Source organism: Cryptomeria japonica, chromosome 5, assembly GCF_030272615.1.
Source record: "Cryptomeria japonica chromosome 5, Sugi_1.0, whole genome shotgun sequence".
In the NCBI taxonomy this organism is placed as follows: domain Eukaryota; kingdom Viridiplantae; phylum Streptophyta; class Pinopsida; order Cupressales; family Cupressaceae; genus Cryptomeria; species Cryptomeria japonica.
The window spans coordinates 135111854-135136294 of NC_081409.1; the positions used below are offsets into that span (position 1 = coordinate 135111854).

At 33.6% G+C, this 24441-nt stretch overlaps 1 protein-coding gene across 1 annotated transcript; it reads left to right on the forward strand.

Annotated features, from left to right (window-relative positions):
- Positions 1-1219: 1219 nt before the first annotated feature.
- LOC131076603 (probable vacuolar amino acid transporter YPQ1) lies at positions 1220-5588 on the forward strand. Its single transcript, XM_059220408.1, has 9 exons — positions 1220-1912; positions 3518-3560; positions 3952-3978; positions 4109-4207; positions 4305-4516; positions 4616-4628; positions 4775-4833; positions 4933-5023; positions 5161-5588. Exons 1-9 carry the CDS (start codon positions 1683-1685, stop codon positions 5221-5223), a joined length of 837 nt encoding a protein of 278 aa, XP_059076391.1. The 5' UTR covers positions 1220-1682; the 3' UTR covers positions 5224-5588.
- The last annotated feature ends 18853 nt before the right edge of the window (positions 5589-24441 follow it).

Here is a 24441-nt window from a genome sequence, read left to right on the forward strand (position 1 = left end):
TTAAATCAAACAAAACAAATATCAAACATTTATCATGAGAAGAAACAATTCAAAGAAATAAATTAACCGCATTAAAACATAAATTCGCGTTTGAGTGAGGCACTAGTTTAATAGATTTGTCACACCAAACATCTAATTTTTGTCTTTTGTCAAATTGTTCTCAGCTATGATAAAATGAAAATGCAATGAAAACTAAAATAGAATGGCTTGCAACAATGTTCTATAAGTTTTCAAAAACTAATTCCTAAATCTAAAACTAAGAGACTAATTTCTAACCTCAAAGTTAAAACCCAAAATGTCCAACCCTTTATAATGAGCACACAACTCCAATTTATAATTTTTAAGGTTACAAATAATTTCCTCTAAGATAAAAAATCCTCCCTTTGAAACATCACATCAAATCCACTTTTAGTACATGCCAACATCTAGAAAAGGAAATTCCCTTTTTGAACTAAAAAAAACTTCAGTCAACTGTGTGATAAAAGTTCTTGAAAGGAAACTTTCTACTTTCTTCTTCAGTTTAACTCACACTGCAATTATAGTTCCACTCTCCTTCCTTGCTTTCAAATAACTTTCCATTTAAATTTTCAATTTACTCATTATTTTGCTCTTGTTCCAACTTTTCTCCCTTTATACCTACATATTTAAATAATAATTAATTAATTCATTTTACTTATTCTATTGTGTAAATAAATATCCATTTTGAAAGAAAATTCACAATCTCTAAAAATTCAATGAAATTCCTCTTTTATTATGAATTTAAACCACTAACTTAAACAGATGAATTTAAACCACTAACTTAAACATTACAAGTACAAGGTTTAAACTATAATAAAATGATTTGAGTTCAATTAAAATTTAGTAAAAACTCCCCGTTATAAAATTTCCCTTTCTACAGCTCCATATGCCTGCAAAACAAAATAAAGATATACATTCAAATTCCTTGAAGAATACAAATTCATTTAATGCTTTAAAAGCTTTCTTTAATAATCATTATAATTTAAATAAACTTCAAATTATAACAATATTTATTTAGGACTTTCAAACTGTGCAATGAAAGCATTAAGCATCGCAATTGTGAAATGCTCCGTCCAATCATGGCGGACCCCTAAATATCGCACAAAAACTTCCACTGAGCTTTGGATGCATCCACTTCTAATTAATAGAACTAGTCGAATATTTATCTGGTGCACATAAATGTTATAAAGGGTGTTGTACAAAGGCAAGTTGACCCTACTTTAAAGCTCAGCCACATAATTTTAAGCCACATGTGATGTCTGAAATGGGTAATGCTGAGCACACATGAGAACTGTACTAGAGATAAGACTGCTACAGAAACTGATGTGGGAGGAAGCCGAGGAGGAGCACAACCTCAAAGTCACAACATATGTCGTTACTTTTCATGAATTTTCTGAGCCAATGGTTAGCAGCAATTGAAGCACTGTGATTTCAAGGTATGTGTGAATTTGAGACAGAATGTTTGCTTGCATGAGGTATGCGATGGAGTACGTTGAATATTAAGTATTTTGGTGCTTTGGAGGTAGGGTGGTGAATTGTGTTTTCTTGGGGTTCATCTTATTCTCTCACAAGCAGTGCCTTTGCAGCTTCCGATTCAGTCTATATATGCTATCTAAATAAAAGGCTTATTCCCAAGCTGTGTGTTTTCACGGTCTGAGAAATAAATGGCTTCAATGAGGGCATATCGTTGTGGTTCTGGAAGTAAGTGTGTGTGGTGGGTTCAGCTGGTTTTCAGAGAATGTGTTTGTGGAATGCAAGATTATATGTCTGTTGTTTTCGGTCTCATCAGTTTGTTGAGCTGGGCAGTTGCAGAAGTGCCTCAGATTCTAACTAACTTTAAGAGCGGATCCACAGAGGGTGTTTCCCTCGGCTTTCTCTTGACATGGGTTGTAGGGTAAGCAATCAATCAAGTTTTCACATTTTATTTTAGTTATCCAAAATATTTTTCTTATGAATTTTGGTCAAGATATTCACTATTTATTTAGCTGTACGATAAAATTGCAATTCTGTTTTTACATCTTTTTCCATCTGAAATCTTTTATTTTAGCCCGAAACACATGGTTCTGTCATTTTTATGGTCTGTTCTTGTCCCAAAAAATATTAGTTGAATGCTCTTGTGAAGGTTTTAGATCTTATAAGATCCTTTAAAACATATGGCTGGACAACTTCTTGGTCTAACAGCTACGTATTCAGTTGTTGCTTATGAAAGAGCTAAGAAAATCTATCTAACTATTGATTTTTAATCATCGATTGAGCCACCAGAGCCAAGTCCATGCATCTATCTAGTTTAATGTTTTTTTTGCTCAAATGTGTATCATAGCTAAAGGTAGCAACCATGCATCTTAATGCTCGTTTGACAACATGAACTTTGTGTGGATTGTGCATGAAGAGATTATATTCATTGCATAGATTATAATGGGTCTAGTTGAAATAAGGTACATTAAATTCCTAATAAAGTTCTTATGAACGGTAATATGAACTAAGAGGTATCAATATGAACTAAGAGGTATCAATCATGTATCTTAATATTCCTTTTGCAACATGTCAATGAGCTTTATATGGTTGGTGCACGAGTCAAGAAATTGCTTTCATTGCATACGTAATATGTGGCCTACATTAAACTCTTAATCATAGAAAGTTAACCAAATTTCTATGAATAAAAATATGAATGGAGAGGTATCGGCCACATAGCTTAATATTTTTTCAACATGTCAATAAGCTATATGTGGATCGTACATGAACTAAGATATTACCTTTGTTGCATACATAATATTTTAACTTAGTTGAAAAAAGTTACAGTAAACTTCAATCAAACTTTTATGAATAATGGGAATGAAGTACCGAACACATATCTTAATATTCATTTGGCGATATGGGAATAAGCTTTCTTTGGATCATGTATGGACTATGAGATTTCATTCACTACAAGCATAATATTTGACCGAGTCGAAATTAGCTACATTAAAATTTCAATCAATCTTCTTTGGTCAATTTTCCACTGAGCATTTTCTAAATTTCTCCAATAAATCTTCTACATACTTGACTTGAGAAATGAATATCCCTTCTTGTTGTTACTGAACTTCCATACCCAAAAAAATAATGCATCTGCCCCAAATTTGATATTTCAAATTCCCATATATTTTCTGTCAGAAAAATTCCATTAAAATTCACCACATAAAAAAATAAACAATTAAAATTTCATAACCAACATATTGTCATACAAGTTTTACTGTGAATTGCTTCAACTGAAGCCCTTCTTCAGAAAACAAGTATTCAACCGTTAACCCTTTTTGTTTTATTTCCCAGTATGGTAAAAATGCTTTTGGTTTATGTGCTTCTGATAGATCACGTTCTTTAAAGCAATTTCTATACGAAGGACTCTGGCTTTGATTGTGTTTTTCGTTTATCTGCTTTTAATGGATCACGTTAATTTATCTTATTAAATGTAATTTCTGTGTGCAGCATTCTAAAATCTGATTTTCGCATATCAATGTTGCAGGGACATTTTTAATCTTATTGGGTTTTGGCTGGAGCCAGCAACTGTAAGTCTTTCATGGATCTGCGCCTTGAATATTGAGATTCTGGTTATTGTTATCAATATATAATTGGTTTTGAAAGATGTTAATTAATATTAGAGTTATACCTCTTAGATGCTATCTGCAAATTAGTTGTCGTGTTTTCCTTTCGAGAAAACTAGATTTTACTTTTCTTCAAGTGATAATTTGAAGCAGGTAACGTCTGAGGAGAATAGCTTATTAGTGAACAACAGTTTGAATTATAATGAAGTAACTATTTTCTGTATTTTTAATCCCGAGTTCTTTAATTCTTCATTGAGTTATAGTTCTAACAAAAAACTGGAAAGTCAATATCCATTCCTGCGTGCAACAAATATTAATATATGTCACTAACGGTATTATTTGTACCATTGTACAGTTACCAACACAATTCTACACGGCATTGGTAAGAACTGTTTGCAAGTTTTTAAAGAAAACAAAGATTATATATGTCAAATCAATCTTTGCAGAGTCAAGTTTCAACTGTGTTCTACATCTTCATATTTTTTTAATTTTTTGTACTCTTATTTGTGCAGCTGTACACAATTACCACAATAGTTCTTGTTTGCCAGATCATATATTATGATTATATCTACAACTGGTGGAAAATGAAGGAAGTGTCAAGTCAACTTAAGGTTGTGATTTTCTTACAATTAATCCGCTTTGCAACATAATCATAAATATGTGATATGCATGGAAACTATGATGTGTTTTTTAAATGCTAAATACCAGATTCAAGCTGAGCAAATCGCGGAATGTGAGCAAAATGCTCATAAAAAAGCAGAGCGTATGAAGATTCCAGCGAGCGTACACCACTCATCTGCGACGGTCATGAAAACTAGTGCAGATTCTGATATTATACCCGTTATTCTGGTGTCCAGTTTAGCTATACCTAATGTTTCTCCTCGACAGAAACCCAATAGTGGGAGTGACCTATATTTCACGTAATACATTTGTGTGCCCTACTTATATGTTGCTTTCAGTGAATACATCAAAAAGACATAAACCATGCTCATGACTTAACGATGTTTTATGATGTTCAGTCAATATTGTTTAGTTGCAGATTAAGAGAGGGACTGTTGAGGTATCATCCAACCTTGTAACATATTCATCCAGATCTTCTTTAAGACACTTCTAGTTGGGATTGTAGTCCAAACATGGAATAATAATATTCTAATATCTTTTACTGATGTTAATATTAGGGCCTGAATCCACTTATGTTTATATTTGCTCTAGTTGGGAATGCAACCTACGTGGGAAGGTACAGATCTTGGCTCTTTCTCTGTTATAGTTGTTTTCATGGCTGACAGATGTAGGTGTAACATAATGGTCCAGTTGTTTTTATTTGTCATTGATGCAGTATCCTTGTACGAACTCTGGAGTGGGAAAAGCTAAAGCCAAATATGCCATGGCTGATCGATGCTGCAGCATGTGTACTATTGGACTTCTTTGTATCATTTTACCATTGTTAATTTTAAATTCGTATATTCTTTCTTGATTTGTCTTATCAGTTGTTATTTCCAAATTTGATTGAATGAGATTGTGTGTCTTAGTATCAAGAAATTTGATCCCTAACTTACATTCTTAGATTCTTGTCCAGTTCATTTACTATAAAGTAAGAGGAACACGGACTGGTGGAGTTGAAAAATAAGGGCTTTATTACAGTACCATCAAATCATTTCCTTTTCATTCAATGAATGGAAAGGTTAATGGTTTCAGAAGATGTATGGATACGGGAGTCCTATTTCAAGTATTACAGTCTAAGAAGCTCATTATCATCTGCGAGCAATGTTCATCTGATATGTGATACTCCGCGTGGGTACCTAACATTTATCGCAATGGGTTGCAGTGTTTTCAGGATGAGTACTTTCATCGCTGACAAGTTTAATGCATTATAGCTGTGCTTTATTTAACTATCAAGTTTAGTATATTATAGTTTTATTTTTATTCATACAAACTCTTTTCTTCTATATTCATTTTTTTCAATTAAAACAATAGCAATGATTTTATAAGTAATTGAGACCGGTTTTATTGGTATGTTGATGTAGCATCACATGATTTCTTGTTTCTATTTTAAATGATATATTTCATTCAAGTATGGATAGTCATCATCAACACTAACAATTTAAAGTCACAACTATTAGTGAAATATCGGGCATTAGATCAAGTGTTGGGAAAATGCTCGACTATTGGATCCTTTCCCCTACATATTGAACATATTTTAATATATGTATTGGAAAGCTATACCTTGACCAAAGATGGACTCGTCACTAAGATAGTTGATAGCTTAATGGTGCACCCTAAAAGAAAATGTGAAGTCTTAGCATCAACTTGTAGTTGTTCCATAACAAGTTTAAGAATTTTGAAATCTTTTTCAATTAGCATTGCTTATTTTTTTAAGCTATTCTAATTAGCTTTTTCTTAGTTCATTTATAACATTTTTCTCTCTTGCCATAAGAATGTTCTATAATAACATCAAAAACATGAAAAGGTAGATGTCATCCTAAGAACCATATAATTTAAAACAAGCATTTCCCATATTCAAAATCCACCCTATTAGTATGTATAAAATTTGGTAAAGGAAGCCACCAAAATCATTCACCATCAAGTATTATTAAGTGATTTTTAGGTGGTTATGATTTAATTGGACACAAAAATTATTAATTCTAGTGGGAAAGATCGGTACAAGAGTGAAGAAAAAAATAAATTAATGTGTGAAAATGGTTTTTTAGAAAAATAACTAGTGGGATTTAGAAATCAAAATAAATAATTTCAAGAAAAGTTGAAGTGGTTTGTTAAACAATATAAAGTCATTGTTAACAAAAATAGTTCTTAAAATGATGGAATATTATAATCAAGAGAATAAATTACTTGTAACATATACCTAGAGAAAAAACTGTATCTATGGTCTAAGCCTACATTATGTGATGTGTCATTTGATACAATTGATTTAGGTTACCCATTAAATATACTATTTGATATATGTAATGAAATTAAATCTTGTTTATCTAAAGAGTGTAAGGTTGGAGAAAAAAATATGAATATACAAGTCTTGTTAGTTGTGATGATAACAAAAAATGAGGTTTTACAATTAATGTTAATTTTAGGATTATGAAAATAATGAATTTTGGTGGAATTTTTTTGGAAATTTATGGGAAAGTGTCATGTCCTCTCATTTGACTATTCATGGGTGCACTAAAATACATATTTCCTAACTCCATCATCACCCTTGATTCCAATTTGTGTGTATATTATTCAACTCCATCGCCCATGTATCCACCTATGACTATTAAATTTTGTGAGTATGGAAGAATATGAAATTCATGAAGCCTATGTAAGTCAACAAAGTTACAAGGTTACCCTTGTATGCCCTCAACTCTACCTCTATTGGAGTGTTAAATTCCTCCTACTAACATGCCTTTTTACCATCCCTCACATTCACTTATCTCCCCATCAAACTTTGGTATTTTATATGACTTTATACCATACATCCATACCAATCCTTGATCCTACACATACCAAAATTAGGATTTCAGGTCACTTATGATGTACTAAAGGTTGGAGGGTCTAGAATGGACTGTTCATACTTGCAATTAAATTAAATACACAAAACATAGTAGAAAATTGAATCCAAACAAAAGTTTGAGTTTTATTGATTAATGAAAAAAAAATAAAAAAATACACGATCATCACATTTATCCCATTTATCCCATTGGCTACACATTCTAGTGCATAGGTTTCCATGAGCTTAGTATAGAGAAAATACAAAAAAATAAGTGTGGTAGATCTACCTTTTCCTATCTCCACTACTTCCTAACTACTCCCTAGCTATTGATCATGATTTCTAAAGACACTCCAAGTAAATGTATTAGCTCCAAATAGTAGAGCAATCTATGCCTATTTCCTTTGTATCTAGTTCCAATTGTAATATGTGTGTCATCTTCAGATTCTTTAAGGGGGCACAAACTAAATGTGGATGGGTGTGGAACCATCTAGGTGCTGTCTAGCCTTATATCCATCATGCGATATGCTCCATAGGCTCTGCAAGGTTTGGGAATACCCTAGACACTTCCATCTTTGGATCCAATTTGTGTTCTTTTCGGATACTCCTATGTTAGACACTTGAGATTATTTAAAAAGTGTGCCTCACACATTTCTAGGTGTGCTCCAAAATACTCCAATTAAGCCTCTGATACCCATGTTGCATCTTCTATGGGATTGTTTGTCCACTTAGCCAAATATTCCTCATACTCATTTTTCTAGGTGTTGTGTCTAGTTCGGCTGCCACGAGATGATGATAATATGGATGTGCTATTGATGGTGTTCATGACCTTGTATTTTCTATGAGATGTTATCTAAGTGAGAAAATATTGTTACAAAGGTAATCTGGTTGTTTGTAGAGTGATGAAATTGAAGATACATAAAAGTATGGCGAAGACAGATCGAAAGAATACTCTAAATTTATCTGCATTTACAAATGAGCTTTTTCATTTTTGGGTATATTATTTACACTCATTGGATGTTGCACTCCCATATTTTCACGTCCTTGGTGTTGTAGATGATTCTTCTAGTAACTACGGTTTATTTGTAGTTGGTTGTCTCTCAAGACTGGTTTGGAAAATACTTCACATTTCTCTGCATTAAGGTCTTACAAACTTATCTTGTCTTGACAAAGAAAAATATGTATTTGGAATTGATTTTGGATGTTCAAGGAACATCCCTATGTGGTCCACATTTCAATGATTCATTTCTTTGGTGGTTCTTTGTGTTTCACATTGGTCTTTAGGGTTGTTTGTGGTTATCTAGACGATAAAGTTTGTTGTCTTGCTTGCACCATGTCTTTGATGATTTGTGCTTGAATTGGAGGTTGAGTTGAGTTTTATATAAGTCACACCATTTTGTGTGGGGTTCCTAATTGAGTAGTTTCATTTTGAAGGTGCCTTTTTGGGCCAACTGGTTATGTGTTACACATTTTATCTACACATTACCCTATTCTTGACTTTAGAGGATGGGAACCAACATGTGCGATGCTTGAGATCACTTTGGATATTGTTATGGTGTTTTAGGTCCTCTCTATCTCATATAATGGACCACTTTCACCATAATTATTTTTTGGTGATTAACTTGTTGGGATCACTCCTTGTCCCTATTTTGGATGACCTAATTGATGTTTTGTAATAATTTAGATCATATATATAGAAGATAAAATTATTGTGGATTGTGTGCATGGTAAAAGATGCAAATCTAAGGTAGAAGATGTATATGGTGAGAGTATTTGAGAAGAATTACCAATTTTTACTTGAGGCGGTATGTCAAGAGAAGATACACTCAAGGGAGACTACCAAATGTTGTGATGTTGAAGGCCTAAACTTTGCAATTGAATATTTCATGTATCTTTCCTTGAGGTAGTGTGTCTCATATTTCAAATCCTTTATATATTTCCCCAAGGAAGTGATACTTAGATTGCAAGTCCTTTCAGGAGTAGTGTGCTTCCATGGGTAGCTAGCTCTAAGATAAATATTATAATACTTGTTCATATAGTGTGAGTTGACTCTCATAATGTTTTTTCTCTTCTTGGGTTTTCCATGTAAATTTGGTATTCTTTGGTACATGAGTGTGCATTACTAATTATGTGAGGATATGTTGGGATAGTGATGATGATGGTGTTCATAATTAGGTATCATCTCTTGTTTGTTATCAATAGAGTTGTTATCATGATGATACCACATTAAGAGGAGGGTTAGAAGTATTAAGATGGGGATTAGAAGCATGGTGATGAAGTGGATATGGTAATAATGTATATACATTCCATAAGATGTTGGTCTATCTCTCTTGCTGCTCCTAAGTGAGAAAATAGTGGTACAATGATGATTTGGTGTATGGAGCTTGATGAAATATAAAAATACATAAAGGTGGTTGAAGAATGTTTCAGACAATGCTCCACATTCCATTGCATTCCTTTGCATTTGATGCTATGGTCTTATGGTTCTAGAACTAACATTTGTTGGTAAGAGACACTGCATAACTAATTAGTTTTTGTCATTGATGGCAGCCCAAGTTAATGATCCCATCTACATTGCATGATTTGCTCATACCAGAAGTCAGATTTGTGATATGTTCAAGTCTAACAAGCTTAGAACATAGCATCTGGCATAGTTCAATATTTTGGTTAGCATTTCATTTTCATTGTATATTTTGTGATGTGGATCTAAGGGAAGGTAGATATATGTCTAGACTACCCTTATTCCATAGTTTTGGTCTCTGGTGGTGATTAGTGTACATGGTACAAGTTTCTAAGTACCGGTTTTGTTTTGTCAATGAGTATCAAGCCGACTTGTGTAGTTGATCATTGTGTAGATTTGATGGAGTAGTTTTGGTAATTGATTTTATGATTTAGGAAGTTTGGCTGACATTCGGGGAAGCATGTGGACAATTATTTTTGGTCCGCATAAGCATTGGAATTCGAATTCAACCGACAGTTCACATACATTTCAATAATGTTCTAAGTGTTCTTGAGCCGACTAGCAATGGATATGATTTCATGTTGCAGATATATATAATCGATGGTTTTAATTATTTTATGTATGTAAAAGGTGTTGGTGGTTGATTGTACATAGTTTCACGTGCACATGTCAGAGATCTATACTCCAAATTCATAGAAGAACAATGTAACAGAGTAGTGAGAGATGAAGTGTAAGAAATTAGTGTATTGTGCTTAACCAAAACTATAATTAGGCATTTGTAGATGCTACTCTTAGTTCATTCACTTCAGTGATCTATTGTAATTCATTTGTAAGGTAGTGATGCTTCCCTGGGTTGTAGCCCTTCTTATTTTGAGCAGTGATCTCTAGGTAGTGTGCCTGAATGAATGTGCATTCTCATTGCAAAACTTTGAATTGAGTATACTCATATTGTGAGTTTCATCCCCACTGTGGTTTTTCCCTTAACTAGGTTTCCACATATAAAAACCTTGGTGTTATAGTGTTGTGGTTGTTTTTTTTTGTTCTTGTATCTTTCTTTCGATTAAATGCATTAAGTGGGTGAAAGAACAGATTAAAGTTAAAATTTGCATAACATTGATTCTCACCCTCATCTTAGCGTTCCTTGATTCCAACAATTGGTATTAGAGCCTAGTTCATCGGAAGAATTTTAACATATTGAGGAAGATCTGGGAAGGCCATTAAATGAATTCCGACAGTCTTCAACAACAAATCTTAGTTGCACTAGAAGCTCTTGATCAATCCAAATTTGAAGTCCTAGAATTGCAAGGAAGTCTTAAGGATGCTGAGAATTTCATTGAGTCATTGAAATAGAAACTCAAGAAATACAAAGAAAAGAGAAAATAACTTTGTGAAAAGTTAATGTAGAAAAAAAGAAAAAGCATGGAATATGACCACCTGAGTCAAGTCTTGAAGGATCAGACAAAAGAATGAGAGAAGCTTGCAAAAGAAAATGCAGCCCTAAAACATGAGATATAATCTATTGTGATGGGGTTGAATAAGGAAATTGAAGGAAGAAAAAAGAGTGAAGAGAAACTTATGCAGTCCTTGAAAGATATATTTGAAGAATGTCACAGACTTGATTGTGAGATTGGCCAATTGAAGCTTGATCTGCAAGAATAAAAAAACCACGAGGAAGAGATTGAAAGGCAAATTGTCATTCTTAGGGATGAACTTGTGACTGCAAATGAGTACAAGGAGAATTTCAAGATTGGCTTAGCTAAACTTGATATGATGCTTGAACACTGGAAGAGTGTAGATGACAAGAAAGGTCTTAGATTTGAGAAAGGTGAAAGCTCTGAATCTAGTGAAAGCAATCACAAGTCAGGAAATTAGAAGAACAAACCTAGAAGGTCTCTGGTAAGGCAACCTAATGCTCAAAGGTATCCATTCTTCAATGGTAATTTATTTTTTTGCAACAAATTTGGTCATATAGCTATTCAATGCAGAAGTAGAATGAATCAAAATGGTCCATCTTTCTTCAGTCAATGTTTCAAATGCAATAAGTATGGACATAAATCAAATGAATGCAGAAGTATGATGAATTAATTTCAATAGAACAAATATTATATGTTATGCATGCAATAGGTTTGGTCACATTGCTAATCAGTGAAAATCAAGAGAAAATCAAGTGAATCACAAATTTTGACAAGGAAATGTTGTGTGCTACAATTACAACAAGTCCAGTCACATTGCAAGATTCTGCAAAAGTAAGAATGTGAATAGGAATGGTTTGGTCGACAAGAACAAGAATGTACAATTAGATGATAAAGGAAAAGAGAAATTGGATTATTTTAGGAATCAAATGAAGAAGACATTGGTCAAGAAGAGTGAGACTGATGTAGGGAATAGGTTCGCACCTGAATCTGCTTTTAGAAATTTCTCTAGGAATTGAGTTAAGGCCTCTGGCCTAGTGGGAAAATTCAAGAAAATCCTATGCCCCCCTACTAGAAATTGATACCTAAATTCGACAAGTTGGAAGAAGTTGTATTGGGGCATCGAACAAAATTTGAGATTATTTCCAAAAGAATTTGAGGGATATTGAAGATCTGTAGATGAATTTTTATGGAGAAGCTCGAGAAAGAAGAGTATCTGGAAGTTTTAGGGCAAACACATTTATTGCACTAAAAAGTAAGATATGTGAATGATAATTTAAGACAACTTAACCCTCTCCTTTATGACTTTGCATTCAAAGAGAAATAGGTTTAGAGTGCTCTGCAAGAAGATTTCCCAAAGATCAAAGCCACAAGAAGATTGTCGTGTCAAACCCTAATCCAGCAAGAAAGGTCTTTGTCTGTGAAACTTTTCAATTTAAAATTATTTAAATGGCTACTCCACTAGTTGTTGATATCATCAAGAGATCTTGCCCCTAGTTTAAGAAACATCCATTTAAATCAATGGAAGTAGATCCTCTAGGTACATTCTCTTTGGTTCTATATGGTGTTCTGCATGTCGAGGATATTAGAGTTTATAATTATATTGATTCTAGTCTTGAGGAGATATATAGATTGCATCTCTTAAATCTCCATTCCAAGTGGCTGTTAGGTGATGATTTCAGGCTGAAACTAGAATTCAAAGTGTTGGAGGAGAATAATTTTGTGCAGTTTGTCAAATTCTTGATGTTTGATGAAAACAATTGGGTCTAGTATGTGCTAAGCCAGATTCATGATGAATTCATGTGGTTGAGAAAGTCGTTTATGATCATAAAGGATGAAATTAGAGTTGTAACTAATTTCTTCTCATTTGATGAGTTGCCTATGTTTAAATCTATAAAGAACCAAGTTGTCACTGATACAACCAGATCAAGATTTGGCAAAATGGAAATGACAATCAATGATATACTTGAGTATGACGTGAAATTTACTTCAATTGTGATTGGATTCAAAATCTACCACTCCAACCAAGAGAATTTGATATCCAGTACCACCATTTATGCAGCCTATTAAATGATCAAGGAAAATAAAAATATGTCCTATGTGAGTTACTGCGGAGTGAACTAATGAATGATTTGGATAAGATTAAGTAGGACAAGAAGAACACATTCAAGTATGGCACTTTGATCCTAGACCCGTTCTTCTATTTCATGAATGAGGTTCCAGGAGTTGGTCATGGTCAATGGGCCAGTGATAGGATAGTAGGAGTCCAAAGCAGAGAACTCTTATATAGTTTTGGTGTTAGTAAGTCCAAAAAGATACTCTTTGGGGTTATTTTAAGAACTTTCAAAGTCTGATATAGGATAGGGAAAGAATCCCTAAATTCATTGTTGAAAAGTACAAGGATACAATATGCTTCATGGTTGACACTAATCAATGCTTGATGCAAGCAGTAGAACCAAAAATAGTTTGGATCATGCCCATGGGGTATGAAGTGGATGCTCAATTATTGGATATGTATGCTCAACCTTTATTGAGTAAGCCACTAGATACCTCCAAAGAGAGATTTGACACATTTGTAGAAAAGGACTTACAGTTGCATAAGAAATTCAAGAAGCTTGCAATAGTCTAAAAGGTGAGAAAAGAAGTAGAGGAGTATACAGAGAGAATTGGTATTACAAAAGAAGTAGTCTAGGAGGAAAGGAAGAGAACCCATCAAGTTGTAGAGGCAAGGCTAGTTAAAGTTGAATCAGTCGATCCAAAAGCCTCCACCCCCAAGCCAAGACAAACTAGAAGCTCTGCACCCTCCTTTGGTTCTCATAAGCCAGTCAGCTTAGAGAAATCTCATGCCAAAGCATCTGGCAATGGTGAAAAGAGAAAGAAGGAAAAAAGCTCAAAAGTATATGTCACTATTGAGGATGATGAAGAGGCAAATAAGTAGAGGAGTATGAAGAGAGAATTGGTATTACAAAAGAAGTAGTCTGAGAGGAAAGTAAGAGAACCCATCAAGCTGCAGAGGAGAGGCCAGTTAAAGTTGAATCAAACAGTCCAGAAGCCTCCACCCCCAAGCCAAGACAAACTAGAAGCTCTACACCATCCTTCGGTTCTCATAAGCCAACCGGCTTAGAGAAATCTCATGCCAAATCATTCAACAAAGGTGAAAAGAAAAAGAAGGACAAAAGCTCAAAAGTATATGTCACTATTGAGGATGATGAAGAGACAAAGTTTGATGAAGCAGTGAAGGAAATCAAGACCAAGGGAAAAAGGCATCAAAAGTCTCCTAGGACAAGCCCTTCGGTGAAGAGAAAGCCAGTAAGAAAAAAAAGATAGATTTAGATAAGCCTAACATGTTAGTTCAATATGTTGAAGAAGCTCTAACAATGCAAGGTAATTTGAAACCACTCTCAGAGTATTATGACAAGTTTGCTGTTGCCGGTAAGAGAACTCTTGAAGAAGCCAAAATCAAGTATTTGAATATTTTCAATAGGGATCTAGTTGAAATAATATATGAGATTCCTAATCTTTGTATAACCTTTTAGAAATGAGAAGAGATAGCGCTAAGGTAGAAGATGAAAGAATAAAATAATATGTGCTGGTAAATCTATGCCTACTGATAGGTGTAGAGGAAGTCAATAGAATACTCAAAGAAGCTAAAAAACAAGTTTAGGAGGAAAACAAGAATAAATAAGCCTATCATTGGACAAATTGATGAAGTGATCAAAGAAACAGAGAAGATATTGAGGCCAATTTTGGAAAAAAAAAAATATGATGTTGTCTCATTTGTTCTAGAAGTACAAAAAGTGTAATCAAAAGTTGATCAAGTTGAGGTAAATATTTCCTCTGTTCTAATAGAGGAAGGTGTGAATAAAGAAAAGGGAGAAGAGTTAAATAAAGGTAAAAAGGAGACAAAGAAAGTAGAGCTAGTTGAGGATACTTAGAATCCTCGAATGGACACAATGCCATCTGTGGAGACTCAAGATCCAACTAATAATGAAGGTCCAAAGGAGATCAATGTAGAAATTGACAATGAAGTCAAAAAGGTTGAGGTAATTGGTGTTGTCTCTAATGCAAGAGACATTGCTGAAGATGTCAAGGACTTTCTTGAGAAGGATAAACATATCTTTGATGAACTGACATTGTCTCATGGGCCTATTAACTTAGACACTCTTTCTCTCATTCAGAAGTTGAAGCTAGCATCGCTTGCAAAAGCTAAGGCAAGAGAAGAGATGCTAAAATATCACATGGAGGGTAGTGAGATTTCGAATCTCGCATCTAGTATCCTAGAGAAGATAATGCCCTCATATGTCAAGACACATTTGATTCTCCCTCTGGTTAGCTGAAGAGCCTAATCAATTATGTAAGTACTCACTTTGAGTCCTTAGAAAATCAACTAAAGTTAAAGTCTGGAATGAGTTTGATGTAAAAGGATTTAGTGAATTGAAGAAGATGATTGCTCAAGATAGAAGTTTGCTAGACATCTATGTGAAAAGTATTCAAAATGCCTTATCTAAAGGAGGCAATGTCTACAAATCCTATTTATTATCTTCTAAATTTGTTGAATTCATTGAGAAGAAGATTAAGGAGAATAAAAAGCAATTATCAATAATTTCTCAATCTTTTGATCCTTTGATCATCTCTATAGTTAGTCAGGAAAGTCAAGTTATATCTTTGCTTGACAAAATTAAGAGATTAAGCCATGATAAGGAGAAGATCATTGGTAGAGTTGGTGATCTTTGGAGCCTAATTTCTCCAAAGTTGGACACAATGCTCAGTCCCTTGAAGGAATCTGAAGATGCCATGATGACAAATGATCCCTTAGATCTCTAGTCAGCAGAGATGTAGGCATTTCTTTTCAGTGGCCTCATATCAGTTTGAGTGTCTCAAGAAAGGTTGGGATGGTCATTTGAGGTCATTGAATTTTTTTTGTAGATGTATTTAAGTTTATGTAAGTTAGAGATGTATATGTGTACATATGCTGTTGTATATAGACTTTTTGTATGAATTTTTGGCATGCAGATCCCTACCTTTGCCATTGATATCAAAGGGGGAGTGTAGGACAGTAGAAAATGTTATGTTCATTTTAGGGGGAGTTCTAGAGTTTTGCGTTTTGTAGTGTGTATTCACATGTGGTACTGATTCCAACACAGTCATTTTTCATTAAGTGTCGCCATCAATGCCAAAGGGGGAGATTGTTCACAAGAGACACTGCACAACTAGTCAGGTGTTGTCATCAATCACAACCCAAGTCTATGATCTCATCCACATCGCATGATTTTATAATACCCAAAGTCAGATTTATGGTTTGTTCAAGTCTGACAATCTTAGAATAGAGCATCTGGCAGAATTCAGTATTTGGGTTAGCATTTCATTCTCGATGTATAGTTTGTATTGCAGATCTAAGGAAAGGTAGATAGATGTTTGGACTACTCTTATTCTATAGTTTTAGTCTCCAGTGGTGATTGGTGTGCATAGTACAAGTTTTTGAGTACTTGTTTTTGGTCTGTCAGTGAGTATCAAGCTGACTTGTGTAGTTGATTGTTGTGCGTATTTGATGGAGAAGTTTTGGTGATTTATTTTCTGATCTAGGAAGTTTGGCCGATATTTGGGAAAGCATGTGGAAAATTATATTTGGTCTGCATGAGCATTGGAAATCAAATTCAATTGATAGTGCATACACGTTTCAATAATGTTCTAAGTGTTCCAGAGCCAACTAGCGATGGATATGATTTCATGTTGTAGATATATATAACCAATTTTTTAATCATTTTATGTATGGAAAAGGTGTTGGTGATTGATTGCGCACAGTTTCACCTATGTAAGTTAGAGATCTATGCTCCAGATTCATAGCAGAACAGTGTAACAGAGCAGTGAGAGATGAAGTACAAGGAATCAATGTATTGTGCTTAGCCGAAACTATAATTAGGAATTTGTAGATGCTACTCTTTGTTCATTCACTTTAGTGATCTATTGTAATTCATTTGTAAGGTAGTGAGCCTTCCCTAAGTTGTACCCCTTCTTATTTTGAGAAATGAGCTCTAAGCAGTGTGCCTAAATGCATGTACATTCTCATTGTAAAACTTCTAATTGAGTATACTCATATTGTGGGTTTTATCCCCACCATGGGTTTTACCTTAACCGGGTTTCCATGTATAAAAATCTTGGTTTTATGATGTTGTGTTTGTTTGTTTTGTGTTCTTGCATCTTTCTTTTGATTAAATACATTAAGTGATTGAAAGAATAGATTAAAATTAAAATTTGCAGAACACTACTTTACGCCACCCTCTCAATGTTCCTTGATCCAACAACATGTAAGTGCTATGAATGTTGCTCTCATATCCTTTCAGGTCTTCACTATTTTTTACCAATAATTAAATAGTTGTTGAGGGGCAACACCCAATATAGTAAAAGTAAAGTTTATAAACAACAAAACACAAAAGCAGGGGTGAAAGAAGAAATAATTATCCACACCCCTGTGACTACTAGCTAGCACATAAAACCAACCCCATTGAAACCAATGTCTGATATCCAACCAACTATACAAGCTGTCAACATAACCTAGAAATACACTAACAAAAATTTCAAAACTAAAAAGACCAAGCAAAATTAGGCTCATTGAACCTGAAACCTTGATTTAATTGGTACCATCTCTCTAGATTTTTTGAACCACCATAGCCCTTGCCATCACTAGATAATCCATGCCACAAGCTGCATGAGCTGGACTATTGGCCACCTCTTAAACATTCTACATGCCATTCTCACATGTATGACCACTCCTCTCCCTACACCGGTAGCACTAGTTTTTTGTCCTTTTCTTGACAATAAACCTTCTCATCTTCGTCTAGCAGGCCCTCATCTATCATATATTCTTTTAGGTCTCTGCTATTACCACAAATAGTTTCTGGTGAATGCATTATGTTGGCAATTTGGTTGGTTGTTAGGACTGGTCTAGAAAATGCTCCACATTTCTCTAAATTTTTTTTATGTTCATGTATCTTGGTAGATGGTCTTAAAATGTTTTTGCAATGTTTTAATTCAAATTTTAGGTGATAGTGTGTACTTCAAGTGTGATTGTTAATATTTTGTTTCATAATTGTATTATCTCAACATCTAGTTATGAATAACTTTATATCACTTTGGTTGCGCTATCTTGTTTTGGCTTGAGAGTGTGAAAGAAGTATTGGAGAGTGTTTGGATGTTCAAGGATTGTATCTATGTGGTCCACATGTCAATTATTTATCTTTTTAGTGTTGAATATTGTTTGGAGTTGGGTTTTAGGGTGATTTGTGGTCTTCTAGCTAACTAGTTTTATTCTCTTACTTGTGCTATGCATTTCGGGTCTTATTTTAGCATTGGAGATTGTGGTGAGTTGTTATTGGGTCTTACTATGCTTTGTGGTTATCCACATTGAGTAAATTTAATTAGAAGATCTATTTTGGCTAGACTAGTTGTGTGCTACATGTGTTTCATCTATACATTACCCTATTGCTAACTTTGGTGGATGTGCACCACCATGCTTAATGTTTTGGGTTGCATAGAAAGATGTAATACATTATTTTATGTCCTTTGTATCTCATGGATTGGACAAATTTCATGTTAATTTGCATTTGTGGCTAACTTTGTGGGATCATTCCTTGTCCCCTATTTTGGTTGACCTAATTGGAGTTTTAAGATGTTATGGATGGTATATATTGTAGATCAAATTAGTTGCAAGTCTGTCGATTCAAGGTGGATTGTGAAAGATTTGAGTTTGAGGTAGTAGAAGTGTGCAAAATTTTGTTTTGGATCTTAATAATTTATGGTTGCTTGAGGCAACACGTCGAGAGCACCAACATTCCAATGAGACTGCTAGAGGTTGTGATGTTGAGGGATTATTCATTGTAACTCATGTATTGATGTATCCTACTTTGAGAATGTGAATCTCTTTGAGAGGTCCTTTTTGTATCTTTCCCTAAGGTAGTGAATCTCAACAACAACTCCTTTCCAGGAGCAGTGTGCTTCCTTAGGCAGTGAGGCTTAAATATTTTTCATAAAATTGTTCATATATTTTGAGACAACTCTCACCATGGCTTTTCCCTTCTTTGGTTTTCCATGTAAATATGGTGTTCTCTTGTGCATTGGTGTTAACTATCTTATGTTTCTATGTTGCTAATCATATTAAGGATTTTAAATTTTTATTGCACTTAAAAGTTTAAGTTTTATTGAAGACTGTTTCACCTTTCTTAGCATTTGGGTGTGTTTAACATGCTAAATGATTAAAGTAAACTAGAAATGATCCATTATATGGAGTTCCCAAGGTATTTTTGAATTTAGGATGACTTCCAATGGTCATATCAAAATATTGTGATTGGATCACAAATAGTAGAAATTGAAATTATGGCATGTTTGAATTTGAGACCCTTTTGGAGGGACTATGACACTAGGCAACCTATTCCAATAAAAATATGGTTTTAAGAACCATAGTCCACCTAGATAAGGGCAAAATGAGGGTTGTTCGAGAGTGCATAGGCCTAAGACATTGAATTAGGTCACCTCATGAGCATATGACTACAATTTGAGTGATATAGGGCTAGAATAGGTCAAAAAGGACCCAAAAGGAGATATAATAAAGTAAGGGACCAAAATCTATATTTGATCCATTATATAGAGTTCTCAAGAGACTTTTGCATTAAGGATGACTTCCAATACTCATATCAAAATATTGTGACTGGATCACAAATAGTAGAAATTGAAATTATGGAATTTTTGAATTTGAGACCCTTTTCGAGGGACTATGACACTAGGCAACCTATTACAATAAAACTATGGTTCCAGGCACCACATTCCACCTAGATAAGGGAAAAATAAGGGTGGTTCAAGAGTGCATAGGCCTAAGACATTGGATCAGGTCACCTCATGAGCATGTGACTACAATTTGACTGAGATAGGGCCAAGATAGGCCAAAAAGGACCTAGAAGGAGATATAATAAAGTAAGGACCCAAAAATGAGTCTTAAATTATAAAGGGATTCCAATTTTTGAGACTATACTAGTATAAGGCAAGGAAAAATATGGTTTAAAACATGTTTCCCCAATGAAATCCACATATTTATAATGTTTCTTTTATTAAAAAAATATGAAATACCTAGATAATATCATATATGATTATGCAAAACTATATTATATTTTTTAGTAACCCATCTAATAAAATACTTGAAAAATAATATTCATATTATAGGGTAACCATGAAATACCTAGATAATATCAAATGTGATTATGCAAAACTATATTATATTTTTAGTAACTCATCTACTAAAAAAAATGATACTTGAAATATAATATTCATAGTATAGGGTAATTTGTTTAATTCATCTACATTTTTCAAAGTAATCACATGAACAACCACTATTGCTAAGAACTTCTTAACCTCCTACTCACTAGTCATGATACATACTCAACTCATTATATTACGTAGAATCATATGAAAGTGTCTTATTGATACATCTAAATAACTTAAAAATATATAGCCATGTTTAGTGTGGCTACTTCTAATACATTATTATTTTCATATGTTCAAATTTATAGACAGGTAGATTCATTAAAAATATGGAAAAAATAAGGGGTATCATCTAGATTTATCCTTTTAAAATATTCTCTCTACTTGAGTTTTTTTCCCTATATTACTTTAGAAAGTGCATAAGTCATTTAAATTCACATGAACTATAAAATAGTAAACTATAAGGAAAAAAATCTATATACTTCACACTTAGTATCAAATGAAAGGACCTTTACAATTAATAGTAATTTCTTCATGAAGAATATTGTATATTATGCCTTCAAATATTTTCATAAATTTTTTAAAGGGAAATGATGTGTTTAGAGGTGCAAGGATGTATCAAACTTTAATCTTAGCATACAAAATTCATAAATATGTTCTTTAGCACTATATTATCCCAATTCAAATATTGTGTTAGAGGAAAAAGTTATGGAGGCATATAACAAACATAAATCTATATAATTATATCATACAACATAGAATCTATAGATAGGGACACATGCAATTGCATTTTTTTTATACTGTAGATTCAAGGGACACATTTGATTAAAAAAAATGATAAGTCAAATCTAATTTTGGTAGTCAAAGATGAGTTTTATAGTACATCTACATAGTTTAGATAGTCACTCCAACAACCACTATTAAAAAGAGTTAAACACTTCATAACTTCCTATCTATTTTTCTATTTGTTTACCATGCTACATACTCAAGCCATTATCCTATCTAAAATCATATTGGAGTGGTTTATTGAATCATCTTTAACATCAAATAAATATATTTATTTAAATTGGTGTTTTCTTTTCTACAATTATATTTAATAGTTTTACTTATTAAATTTAGATATATATTTGTATGAAATATTTTAATCTCTATAATTAGAAATTTATATAAATATTTCACCAAATATAATTTATATTTCTGAATATATATTCATTTGAATTTTTTAATATTTAAAAAATAATTTCATTTCGAAAAAAAGTTTCTATAGAAAATTGATATAAAATTACCAACTCTCCTCTTCATACTAGATTGTCAATGAACACATCAAATTTCTTCTTCCATCTCATTTATAATTTATAATACAATATTTTTTTTTAAAATATTAAATTTTATAATTTAAAAGAAATTATAATAATAAGAACAGTTTAGATAAATAATTGATACTATTGAAACTATATATTTTATTTTAATATTACAAAGCTTCCTTGAGTTGTTCCAAACTTATATTTATCCTATTCACTTTTCCTTTCGATTTAATGTCACTCTAAGATTCCATTTTGTTTAAGTGAGTCCCGACTTACAAATGATAACAATTAGATTAACTAGATTATATAAATAAAATGTGACCAATTGAAATAAACCTGACAAGCGGCTAAACCATTTGAGAAAAATATGCAGGGACTGTAGGACAGCGAGAAAGAATGGCCACAAATCAAACAAAAGTGAAGACACAACTGGAGACAAAAACGGTCCACCTACATCCAGCAAAATGCCATCAAATGTTGTTCACTGTAAATTCAAAAATATCAGAGACATACTATAGCGTTCATCAGCCAGGGCATATTTGGCTTTGGCATATTATACAACACAAGAAGACAACTAAAGACATATGAAGCATTATGTTACATCTCTATCTGTCAGACATACAAACAACTATGAGACAAAAAGAACCAGTAAACATAAATGAATAATTGTTCCTTTCCACATAGGCTGCTTTCCATTCAGAGCAAACATGAACGCAAGTTTAATTATTGGGCCTTGATAACTTAACATGTATAGAATTGTCTCCCTAGCTGCAAACTGACAGAAATAATACTGTTACTGAGATGTACACATGGTTAATAGAGACATGCTTCCAAATTCCTATAATAAAATATAATTTGTTTACACCCAGAAAAACTCAGCTTTAGAAAGCTTTCATCAATATCGGTGGATGCATATATTATATTACCATAGCGTAGGCGTTTTTGTTGATATTCACTTTATAGTCACCACATGTCACGGGCTCAGAGTTTTAACCCGCGCGGCACTGGCAATCAGCTCGTGCAAGTCGGATCGCTCCCTGCACAAGTCAATCCCATCCCAGACTAGGCCTTCCCCAAATTTTAGCAGAACCGTTTAGTAGTTTTCCAACTTCAATTCAAAACAATGCAACTCGATATAGAACACAAAGTATAAGAGGCAAACAACTTTCTTATGTCATTCAGCAATCCAACATTACATGATACAAAGCCAAGTCGTGCTCCAGCAAGTAGGTCGGGCTCCGCCGAAAATGCCTACGCTGTTCACAAAAAACAAGTATTCTTAACCTTGCCCCTAAGACCAATGCTAGTCCCAACCCAAGACTCAGCCTGATCCACACAATAAGACTTGTCGCAACAAAGAAACCTTCAACTAGCTCCTCGCTCGCTCTTTCGTATTTCCTTCTGCAACTCGCCTCTTCAACTCACACTCTTCCTTCATCATCCTTAAGATCGCTCCCGCAGCTCGCTTATAAAGGCGCACCTCCATGATCGCCCTCGGAACTCGCATAACATCCGTATCGTTAGATCACATCGCACGGCTCATAAAATTCACCAAGGAGCGCGATCTGCTTTTCTCGCCTCGAGTTCACAAACCCGCTCTATAAGTCCTGACCTATACAACTCGGATCGCGCACGTAACCAACATGGGACCAATAACGGATGCGACCTATCCGATTCGCATGAGTTGAATTATATCCGCCATTGGATCATGATCCGCTCCAACTTCCCCACACCTGGATCATTGCGCACATATCTCAATGCAAAGTAAGGCAGACCTATAAGCTCAACGGTCGACTCAGTGTTAAGCGTTATAAATAATATATTTGTAAAAACAAAAGAACTCACCGTTAATTCTAATTTTGTTCCTATACAAAGTAAGAACCCAAACAGAAATATAATGTACAAAAATCGAAGGAATTCAATCAGAAATGTAGGAAGAGGAGAACGTATACTGGCTGAAAACCTAGTGTTATCATCTATCAGTGCTGCCTAAGCTTCTCTTACTCGATGTTCATGACTAGAAATGGTTTAATGACCATTGGGAGTACTTGGGATTCTTTTGATTTTTCTTCTTTCCTCTCCTCCTCTTTTGCAATCCGTCTTTGTTCATGTTGAGAAGATATTGCATATTTGGATAGTTGAGCTTTGTGTTTTTGGGAGAGTTTAGATTTGTTCCAAGGTGTTTGCTATCATGCATTTTAGCTAATTCTTTCGCTACGCTTCTTTGAGGATTTTTATTAGCATCTTAGAAAGACTTCACGGGATTTATTAAGAATCTCTTTTAAGGAGGTGAAAGGCTTTCACAAAATTGTTTGGTTATTTTGCTGTTTTCTTTGTCATTCTATAGGATTTAGTAGACTTGGTTGTATATTGGAAAGAGGTATATGTGGCCTTGCATTAAGGAATTTTAAACCCTTCTAAGAGATCCAAAGTGCATTTTAATTTTGAAATAAAAAATTGATCATGAAGCCAATAAAATTATACACAAAGAAAATAATTTATCTCACCCAAATCACTCATCTAGTAAACCATATCAAGGTCTAATTTCAATTCATTGAGTGGTCCAATATGTGGTTCAATAATAAATAAACCATCTATATACAACTACAACAAGAATAGTTTCATTTTAGACTTTCTTCACATAAATATTGATATCTTTGTTATATTTTTAAAACATATGAAGCTAATGTTACCTATGAGTCTTCTGATTCTATTTTCTTCAAACTTATTTAATGCCATAAATAGCTTCTTTCACTTGTGATTATTACTAGAATATTTTTTATCTAAAAAATTGGGTAGTTGATACATATATTTTTTCATATAAGTATTCATTTAGAGAATTATTTTTAACATTAATTAATCTGCCATCATACACTACTATTAAAAGAGATAATAGTTTGAAGTAAAAATTTGGACCAGCCATGGCGAGTGGCTTTGATAG